Below are 11,175 nucleotides of genomic sequence, written 5' to 3'. Positions count from 1 at the left end.
GGATTTTTTTTTTTTTTTTTTTGTCGGAACCCTAGAAAAAAAAGGGATCGACCAAAGAAATTGGGAGAAAGAGAGGGGCGGTGAGAAAAGGGGGCTTGATTCTTCTCTGGGCAGAATCAGTGTTTTTTTTTTTTTTTTTTTTTTTTTTGTTCTCAGTATCGGTGGAAACCAACACAGAGAATGGGAAGGGAAGAAGAAAGATGAGGAAGGAATAGGATCCTTCGGCTCTGATACCAAGTTGATGGAGAACCTTTAGGGAAGAAAGGGAAAGTCAGAGTAGGAAGGGGAAGGAGGGGAATCACACACTTCACTGGTGCACAAACTCACATCTTTACTCAATAATCAAATCACTCTCTAAATCTTCAATCGATTACAGCCAATATATAGGAAAATAGGAACATGAAATTAGAAACTTAACTGAAATGGGAACTAGCCTAAACTAGGAAACAACTATAAAAAGGAAACCAAAGCAAGGAAATAAATCCTACTCCTACGTTCAAGTCTGAAAAATAAAAGCATGAAATAAAATACTAAGTAAACTGCTAATTTTATTTCCAACCCTTGTTGGACCAAAACCCTAGGTTGTACCGGTTCTTCTTGGCTCTTGGCTTCCAAAGCCGGTCATGCTGGTCCAACCAAGTAAGGGCAGTCGTATCTGCATCACTCATGAAAAGATTTAAAGCTTGCAAGAAAGATCTCCATATGGTCTTTATTGACCTAGAATAAGCCTCTGACAGAGTCCCCCAGAGAATTAATTTGGCATGTACAAGAGAGGAGAAGGGTGTTGAGTTAATACGTGAATATAATTAAAGATATGTATGAGCGCGTGGTGACTAGTGTGAGAACTGTGGGAGGTCAAGGTAGTGAATTCCCAATTACAATTGGGTTGCATCAAGGATCAGTTTTAAGCCCTTATTGTATGGGTTTATCATGGATGATTTAACCAATATCATTCAAGACAATTCCATGGTGTATGCTTTTTGCTAATGATATTATTTTGGTGGCTGAGACAAAAACAAGTTGTTTGAGATTTAAAAGTAACCGCAAGCATACGGATCAGTGTAGCTAACGGGTCGAACACAAGGAGAGCAACCACTTTATTTTAGGCTTCTTCTAGTAATGCGAAAGTGCACAGATTAATGATTGTGATCTAATTCTAACTATTGCTCTAAAACACATGCATCTAAAAATGTCATAACTAACACATCTAGGAAAATTGGAATTGAAATTGCAATAAAAATTGAACGATCTAACCATTCACATTTAACCCTAACCATTCGTCATCTAGGAATTTAAATACTCAAACCACGCAATTACAAAGCAAATAATTGAATGTAAAAGTGCTGAAAAGTAAATAAATAAAATAAAAAGGGAAAAAAGCTAGAGAGAGGCACGCAAGTAGGTATCTCTACTTAGCCCGAGGGATGCACCATAAATAATATGAGCTTCCCTATTTGACCAGAGAGTATTCTTACAAGGGCTTTTCTACTTGGCTTTAGGGGAAGGGATGCAATATAAATTATCAAAATAAAAAGATGGTTCCATGGCTAGAGAGGGGCAAAGCCAACACATAATCTAGCTATGAACCTTGGGGGAAAGGGAGAGCAATAATGTAAAAGCTGAAATTTAAATCCTAAATTAAGAATGATGGGTAACAAGAAGAGGGAATGAGAGGGGGGTGAGAAGACTACTGTAGAAGCCTACTTACTTGAACTTGAAAACTTGATTGAGATTTGAAATACTACCAGTACTAAAAACCAGATCTGGAATAAACCAAATTTGAAATTGCTAGTACTAGAGAAGACGAATTTGAAGAGAAAAAATTGAACTTGAAAGACATGCTCCACAACTTGTTCTTGTCACCTAGAACTAGAAATTAAAATTATTACACCTTTGAATAACTTGAATAACATGAACCATAAAAAAAAAAATGCATTCATGAAATAAAAACCAATTAGAAAAGTGTTTAAAGTAAGAAAAATTAAGAAAAACTAGAGCTAGAACTAGAAGGAGAGCACAACTAAAAATTAGAGCAAAAGAGGACAACCCTTTAGGGTTTGGTGGACTCCCTTTTATAGGGAATAGGAGAGAGAGAGGAAGACATCCAAGGGTGGATTCCCTTGGACGATTTTGATGACTTGGAGGGGAAGACAGAGGAGAGAAAATAGGAAGTAGGACATTTTTCTTATTTCTTGCCTCTTTTTTTTCCTATATTTTTTTTTCTTCTCTTTTGTGCGCAATCTCTTGGCTGAATTTGTGTGATGAGGTGGAGGAGAGAGAAGAGAGAATCGTAAGAGAGGAGATCTCCCACGATTTTGATTTCCTTTTTTATATTTTTTCCTAATTTCTCCATTTTTTTGCTCCTTTTTCTCTCTCCTCTTGCGCAAGAAACCCCCTTGGCCGACCTTTATTCTTTGCTTGAATCGATGGTGATGAGTAGGAGAGGGAAAATTTTCCAAAAAAAACTCCAAAAAAATGGCAGCCAAGAGGTTCGAACTTGAGACCTCCTAATGAGCAATGGATTTTGCACACCACAACTCACCAATTACGCTAGGTAGTTGTTTTTATCAAAAATGAATCTTCAATCACTTAAGGGTGTGGTCCATCGATCCTTGTTGGTATTTGGAATATTCCTTGTACCCCTGGGACAACTGCAGAAGGGTTGATTCTGCATCTCGGTTCAGTTCTGATTCATTATTCTTTTTCTGATCTGAAAAGAATAATCACTTGTATGGGTGGCCAAACGGATGTGTACTTTTAATTGAACACGTCCATCTTGCTCAGAATTTATCATCTTCGCAACCTTGGAAAGAAACATGACCTCTTTACGTGTGAAATTGGAGATATAGCACCCAATAGTCCTTAACGCCTTAAAAATATAAAACCTGCAAAAAGAGAGTAAAACCCAAGGTAGTTCCATTCTAAATATGTAAAATGCATGTTTTACCACCCTAGATTTCACACAAATGTGCTCATCACAGGTATTAATGCATAGTTGGAGTTGTGGAGATAATCTTTGGAATCAAGAGGTTTTAAGATAAGTGGAAAGAAGACGGAGTACATGATGTGTAACTTTAGTCATACTATAATGAATAACAAAATGGTGAAAAAAATTGAGGAGAGAAAGGGAGAGAGATCGCAAAGTGATTATTTTAAATACTAGGGTCAACCATAAATAAAGAAGGTGACATAGAGAATGATGTTTATCATAAAATTAAAGTGGGATGGATGAAGTGGAGAGTTGTGTCTGGAGTGTTGTGTGACCGATGTAGCCCATTAAAGCTTAAAGGAAAATTTTATAGGAATATTGTATGACCGGCTATGATGTATAGGGTGGAATGTTGGGAATTGAGAAGTGTCATATAGATAAGCTATGTGTAGCAGAGATGAGGATGTTGAGATGGATGTGCGGCAAAACTAGGACGGATAAAATGAAGAGTTACTATATTATAGCTGATTTTTGAGTTGCCCCAACTCATAAACTTCGAGAAAGTCATTTGAAGTAGGATGGCCATGTTCAACGGAGGCCTTGGGATGTTCTAGTAAGGATGAGTGATCTGATTCAGATTTAAGGAACTAAAAGAGCCAGGGGCAAGCCTAAAATGATCATAGGATAAGTAGTGAGGAAAGACATGCATAGTATAGGTCTTGTCTCAGGTATAACCTCGAATGGAGCTGATTGGATAGCAAAGATCCATGTAGCCAACCCTATTTAGGTGGGGTTTTTTTGAGTTGTGTTGCATTTTTTTCTTTTTTACTTTTTCTATTCTTTTTGGTCTTTGCACGGATTCATGTAGCTGACCCCATTTAGTTGGGATACGGTTGAGTGGTTGTTGTTGATAAAAAAGACTCAGACATAAGTTCAGATGAGCATGTATTGTTTGGATGCAAGTGAAAAAACCATTTTTGTTTGTTTGTTTGTTTTTGTTTTTTTGTTTTTTGCCCACAATTTATCAAAGGTAATGGGCAGGATCCATCTAGCTGATCCCATTTATTTGGGAAAAGGCTGAGTTGTTGTTGTAGTAATGGGCAGGAAAGGGGAAAAAAGGATTATGAACGTAGGAGATATTGACTAAATGGAATAAGAGGTTGGTTGAATTATGGACTGAAGGTAGACCAAAAAAAAATCTACACTTCTCAGACATTCAACAAGATGAAATTTAAGAATCTTACATGGGAAAGACAGTGAAGATGTTATACAAGTAAGGAAATAACACAGAGGAAAAAAATTGAACCATTTGAGACTATCAAAATGGCTGCTGATTATTAAATTTTGTTCAGTGAATATAGTTGCTACTTTCTAGTTAGTCATTGATTTGAAATAAGAAAAAGAATAAAAGAGTAGACTAATATTGGAACTGTACTAGTACCTCAGATGGAATTTGCCGGTAGTAACTATTCATACTGCAAATTGTAGAAAATAGTGGACCTTTAGAGCTTTCGTGGTCCAGTTAGCTTTGGACCTAATGAGGGTGCTTGTGAGTTGCAGTAGGGTCGAGAACTTACTGCTGTTGTCTTATTGCTGGAATGCTGGAATGAAGGGTTTCTTTATGAACACCCTGCTGTGTAGCAAAATGAGTATGAATATTTGGTGCTTAATCAAAACTCCAAGGGGCTGAGAAATTATCCAATAAATAAATAGAGATCTTCATAAGGCCTTCTACAACCAGCCTAAATCTTTCAAAGCCATAACACACACGTACAACAGAAGAATCCCAGAGTAATCCTCCTAAGTCGTCCAATCACCAATGTATGGGCTTCTAAAATTATAAAAGACCAGCAACTACTTATAATGAATACATTTATATTACATATTAATAATTACAAAATATATTCCTGTGGGTCTATGAAGAAAGTGAACTAATTTTAATTGAAGAAAATCTTTGCATATTAAAAATGGAAAACTAATAATACCCTGCCACCTATAGTTGCATGACTCGTACCATTGTCCTTTACAGCCTAAGCTGGTCCTTTTGGCCTATGTGAGTTCAACAGTCAAGTTTCAAATCTGTTCCCTCCTCACCAGGTCAGACTAGAGGGGGCAAAATGTGACATTAGGATGCATTGTTTGGTACACCCTAACAATTAAACATGTGTAGTTCAAGATTGACACCCATAAGTGATGTAGACACCCATGCTGGCCTACACTACAGAAGAAGAAAAAAGGCAACTAGCATCAGCCCAGTTTTGGGCTGATTGAGCCAGCCAGCCTGGCCCCAATTTTGTCCAGTTCTGGTCCCTATAGTAGGACCATCGAACCGGCCTCCTTATGGTTCTTTTCATACAGCAATTTAGTTCCAGTTGGAGACTTCTAGAAGCCAGCCTTGATGCCCATCAATCCAGCCAACTACGGCAGCCAAAGTTTCTATTTTCCTCTCCTGCAAGCTGTCACACTGCTGCCCTCTTGTGTCTTGTGTTTTGACCAGTCAAAGGACAAGTTAGGGAGTGAGTTTGTCTTCTAGAAGTGTCTTTATTGTTCTATGTTAGTTTCTTAGTAGACAAGTTAATGCTTAGTTACTAAATTCAATTAGTTTCTAATGTCAAGTTAGTTTTCTTTTTGGTTTATTTTCTAATTTGTAGGCCTGTACCTGTTGGTGTATGATGTCTTGTATTCCGTCGTAGTTTAATCCAGGGAGTACTGGTGCAACACCTAGACAGGCAGGACGGCGGTCCCGCTAGCCGGTTGGCGGGCCGTGGGGGTTGCAAGGGGGGCAGGAGGCCCCCCTGCATAGCAGGGGGTGTAGGGGGGCGCAGCCCCCCGCTTGAATTTTTTATTTGAGGGCAATTGTGTACTTTCCGGATTAGGGTTTTTTTTCGCTATATATTTGTAGCGAGGGTTTCTTTCTCTGTAACGCAAGCAATACGGAGAGGTGTGAGGAAGAGCGCTGTAACCCTATTCTCCATTGATAGTGAAGCAGGATCTCATCTCACCGGGGACGTAGGCAACCTTGTCGAACCTCGTAAAATCCGTGTGCATTGTTTGTTTTGTTTTTCCATTATCTTCTGCATCGTTTTAGGGTTGCGTTTTTACAGTACCCTCTCCTATATAAGAGAGGTAGCTGTAATAAGTTCACAATTAATGAAATATTAAAGTTTACAGCGATTGCTGCTCCGAACTCCTAACATAGGATGTCAACAGCTGAGATAGTTGTGGTTGAGAGGCCCAGGCTGAGATAGCCATTCCCACCCTCATCTATCCTGTCTCTATCCTCTACTTTCTTATTTTCTTCTTTATTCTGACTTGTGTGAGAGTGTTTGAGAGTTATAAGCTTGTTTGAGAGTTATTATAAGTTTGTTTGAAGACCTAAAGCATACCTGCTTGATCAGATTGAAGTTTTAGCCAAGAAGTCCAGAGTCGATCCAGCTTAGTCAGGGTTTTGGGAGTTGATTGATCAGCCAGATCTTCCCAACCAGTGGCCTACTGTGGATGGCCTTTAGAGGGTTTGAAGGCCACATCAGGGGGGCACTCGACCATCATTGCTGCACCATCTGGGCAGCCAATTAGCCGCAGGTTTTCTCCACTTTTCCCTTCAAAATCCAAATCTGGAATAGCACTTCTGTAGTGGTTAGTTTCTCCTCTGTAGCTCCACTCACAGCTAACTTTTGGGGTTTATTTTGGAATACTATTAGCAGTACTAAAGCCTGGTTTGAAGCCCAACAGGGCCTGCTTGTGTGAGTTCTCGTTTTTCCTTCAGTTCAGCCATATTTTCAGATTGTGTGATTTATTTCTTGGTGCTGTGATCTGTAAATCAGAGCTAAGTTTTGGTTTGGAGTATATTATCTATTGGGGTTGTTTGCCTAGGTAAACCACCTTACATCAAGAAAGGAACTAAGTCACTGATGTGGCATAATTGTGTAGCCTGGCCACCCAATCCAGTTTCAATTTAATTAAGCAAAGATAGGGCAGGTTTGGGTCTTTAGTTGTTATAGTATTGTCAGCATGACGGTCCTGACCAACCCATTGCCACCCTCGGGAAGATGTTTTTACCACTGTATCTGCCACCATAATCCATAATGCATGGTTAATGGGTGAAGTGGAAAAATTGTGCTTTAACTGTTTCAAAACTCAGTTTCTTTTAGACTTAAAACTGTACAAGTTCTACTGTACACTCATTTTTAGTTTCATCTTCTGGTACTAGTTTTGCCATATCATTCATTTGGATCAAAATTTTCAGGTGAACAAGAATGCTCTGTTATGCAAATCGATAGATGAGTTGTTTCAAAAAGGAAGGCACGAAATACAACATTCAGCTCTTAAGGTGCTTATGCAAAAGGTGGGATACCTCATGTATATTGTAGTTTTATTCCTGAACATTGTGGTTATCTTTTTTGAAAGCAACCAAATTCTTAGGACTTAATTATTCCAAATTTTCCATTTTATCACCTGCGGGGTAGCTGAGATTTCTATGATGACTGGATTTACCCTTATATTATGGCCCGTTTTGTGCTTAGTCACTCATCGGATTCGGACAGGAGAGCAGGGAGTATTTTCTGAAAGAAATTGCCCCCCTTATCTTAATTTTTTTATATATATATATATATATATATGATACTAACTCTTTGGTTGGATCTATAAATATCTTTCCTAATCTGATTGAGGGTGCATGGGAACATTGGGTTTGCAAGAAACTTACATTGAGGAGTTCTTCTTGGAAATGAAAGTCTTGCAATTTTTAGTTCCTTGTTCCCTTTTTGTTTTCTTCAATATATCCTTGCAACTTAAAATGAGCTTCAGGGACAGTGGTCATTGTTAGTGATGGTGCATCTTGGAATATCCTGTCTCAAAGTTGGCTTGATTGGAGCTTGGTACTTCACTTTCATTTGGAGGTTAATAGTTTGATGGAAGGTCTGGATGTTTCTCAGAGGATCGTTAAATTTTTTTTCTGATTTGGATGGTGGTTGGCCCTAGAATCTTGTTTATGGCAGCCTTCTCTGAGGTGGGATGAAACACCCTCTTTTCATGGTGCCCTTTCTATGGCAGAGGCATGTTTTCTGTTAGATGGATTGACAGAGCTATGTTGCTTTATAATTCGATGTATTCTTTCATTTTTCAGTTTGTATTTTGGTCTTTATACAATAGCCTAGTTTATATCCAGACAGGTTTTGACATGGGGGAAATTTTGCGGAAGTACATCCGATATGCAATGAATGAAAGACCCTTCAATGCAGACTTGGTTGCAGACCTTATCCAACTCAGAAAAGCTTCAATGTTGGATGATGCCACAGTTGCTGAAATTCTAAATGAGATCTCAAGGCGGATTGTGCGGGACAAAGGTAATATTTTGCACCACTTTTTTTATTACATGGCCCTTGTGATGTCTATGTATAATTTTTTGTGTATAGGGTGGGGTATGGCAACATGTTGGTCACAGGTTCGAAACTTGGAAATAGCCTCTCCTACGAAGAAAGCGGTAAGGCTGCTTACATTTGCTCCTCCCAGACCCTGCAGTAGCAGGAGTCTTGTGCACTGGGTTACTCTCTCAGGGGGTGGAGTATGTTATACCAATGAATATTTAACTTGCTTCACCTACTCAATTAAGAAAAATGCATCTACATCAGTATAGACTATAGACGAAAGATACGATGTCTGGTTCAAACAATGGTCCTATCATCTTTATGTGCACTTGTTGACCGAGTAAAAACAGTTTTCCAAGGAAATCTGTGCAAGGAGCCAAGGCGGTTGATGTGACATTCAGGCCTGTGATCAGCAGTCGTAATGGTCATGACCAACCTTACTCGCAATTCAGAGATTTGGACTGGTAGAAACAAAGGAATGAAGATCAACTAAGGCGAGCAGTGTGTAGCTTTAGACTTTGATGTTAGATGTGCTTTATTTCGTTCAATATTTGGGGTCTAGTCAACATTCACCTCTCACCAACTGCAACAGTGGACTGTTAATATAGTCATTTATTTGTTATGCCAATTAGAAGAGAAAACTAATATTCCTTATTGTAGATCTTCGGGAAAAAAAAAAATGTTTGCCATTGACGAGCTCTTTGAACTAGTTATGGAGATAACCATGACTTGTTTTTGGTCTCTTTCTTTGCAGAATTTTCTAAATTTTATCTTTTTTATGCCAATATAGATCCCTTTCCCTATTGCAAAAGATCTGGATTTGGTTTTAGGAATTGGATCATTAATTCTTTAATAGAAGTCAAGCTTGGATTGTATTGGTTTATTCCACTGGGTGATGATCAGAAAGAAACTTTGTTTGCTGATTTCGAGGGCCTTCAAGCTCTGGCATAGACCATTTTCAATGTCATAACCAGACACCTGCTCGCTTCAAGGACTCACATTTAGGCACAAAGTTTGCATAGATCCTTTACAAGGATTGGAACGTTTAGATCAAAGAACAAAATTCTAGTTGTCATATGGAGAAATAGTCAGTAATTTTGGTTTTAGGGTCATTGTCATTGTACATTTCCCAGCAATTGGACAGTGGACAGAGGAATAGAGTTGCTAATAAGGAAAGTATAATGCAGGGTAGCAAGGATAGACGTGTATTGTTGTCTGACTCAGCACCCAAACGGACACACAAAAATATATCTTGGTAGCTTATTCTGTTACCAACAGATATATGTACACTTATTCTGTAGGTGATAGGTGATAGGTGATACTAATTGTCCTTGCTCTTCCCTTTCTTTTTGTTTAGCACACATATGCATGCATGCATGCACACATGCAGACAAATAGAAATTGGTATGCTTGTTCTCTAGGAAATAATACTAGTCCATTTCTTTCTTTTATTAAATGAGAAATTGTGTGTGCTGGTGTGTCGATGATCAGACGAGATAAATTCAACTGACTGTGCTTTGTTTTTTTAACCAACTAGAAACTTATTACATTGGTTTCAACATGATGCTTTCTTGATGCTGATGGCATGTCTATGTTTTTCAGGACCAGTTGTCATGGATGTTTCAGGATATACAGAAAAGGGATTAAGGAGAAAACTTGCTGTGCAGTCCCTTTTTGGAAAGGTTCTATATTTATCTGAGGTAAATAAAATATTTGTTCCATTATGTCCTCCCAATGATTTACACCCCCCCCCCCCACAATAAAAAAAAAAAAAAAAAAAAAAAAAGAACACCCCTACTGGTATTGTAATTTCGTTTTCATTAGGAGAGTAGTATGAGACACATTCTTCCTGTACCGCACAAATATGCCTTCCATTCTACTGGGTAGGTGTTAGTATTCGATGGTTAAGCATTCAATCCGTAAGGTTGTTGGGGCTGGCTGGGGAATTGACTGACAATGGGTGGTGAGACTGGACTATGGAAATATCTTTAGCAACTCTTTGTTATGTACCACAAAGGGTTTGCCGAGTGATTGGTCTGTTTTAGTGGGTCTCCAGCAATTTTGAGTTACATAATGCTTACATTGATATATGTGCATTGAAAGAGGCCTTTAGATTTGTCTCTTGATTGTGTTTTCTTATCAGTTGGGGCTGTAACTTACTCCCTTGTGGTTGCATATCTTTCATAATGTATTTAAATCTCATTTGCATCTTCAATCACTGGATTGAAGCTTGACCTAATTGGGTTTGCTAAAGCACTTCCAAGATGACTAGAAGGTTGTCTTTTGCTTGTCGAATTGGTCTGACTTTTTATTTGACATTTTGAGACAGCTACCAGAGTTCTGCTCAAGGGACAGCTCCCTAATTGTTAAGGAGATATTTGGAGTTACAGAGTAGGCATCTTCCCTTATAATTTCTTATAAATGGTGGGATCTTCGGTCCTGAGTCTATTGATTTTCCAATCCATTTTCTTGTTCAGTGATGATGTAGACACCCTTCGGATACACACCTTCCCTGAGGATGGGGACATGGATTCGATTCAGAAGATGGTGGATGGTTCAGATCCAGAAGACTCCGGCAAGGAATCAATTGATGGTTCTAGGAAAGATGCATCAAGCACTTAAAAGAGTTGATGCTAAGGGATTTGTGTAAGAGAACAGTGTTTAGCCCTACAGAGATACAATAGAATTTTGGAAAATGATGCGATGTACTTCCAGGCTACTAAGATTTGGGAAAGGAAAAGAAGTTTTGACTAGGCATTTTCTCCATTTCAATTTTGCAATAATGTGGGCATCTCCTTTTGTGCATCCTCCTTATTCTATCCTCTTTATTCATTCATTTTTTCTGAGAATCATTTTTTTAAATGTTTTGATTATTTTGGA

General features: G+C 38.4%; 1 protein-coding gene across 2 annotated transcripts in view; it reads left to right on the top strand.

Moving 5' to 3' along the window:
* Positions 1 to 11,048, top strand: part of LOC122084108 — a 15,716-nt gene extending 4,668 nt beyond the window's left edge. Inside the window, exons 2-6 of one of the 2 annotated variants that reach the window (XM_042652173.1) lie at positions 7,176 to 7,274; positions 8,097 to 8,274; positions 9,898 to 9,995; positions 10,625 to 10,686; positions 10,773 to 11,048. In XM_042652173.1, the coding sequence (XP_042508107.1) occupies positions 7,176 to 7,274; positions 8,097 to 8,274; positions 9,898 to 9,995; positions 10,625 to 10,686; positions 10,773 to 10,917 (582 nt within the window). In that variant the 3' untranslated portion in view covers positions 10,918 to 11,048. The remainder of the gene's footprint in view (positions 1 to 7,175; positions 7,275 to 8,096; positions 8,275 to 9,897; positions 9,996 to 10,624; positions 10,687 to 10,772) is intronic. The other variant, XM_042652174.1, reaches the window with a different exon arrangement.
* Positions 11,049 to 11,175: the final 127 nt, after the last annotated feature.

This window comes from Macadamia integrifolia, chromosome 7, assembly GCF_013358625.1.
Source record: "Macadamia integrifolia cultivar HAES 741 chromosome 7, SCU_Mint_v3, whole genome shotgun sequence".
NCBI lineage: Eukaryota > Viridiplantae > Streptophyta > Magnoliopsida > Proteales > Proteaceae > Macadamia > Macadamia integrifolia.
The sequence above is the reverse complement of the archived record's forward strand: the minus strand, read 5'-3'. Positions and strand labels throughout refer to the sequence as shown.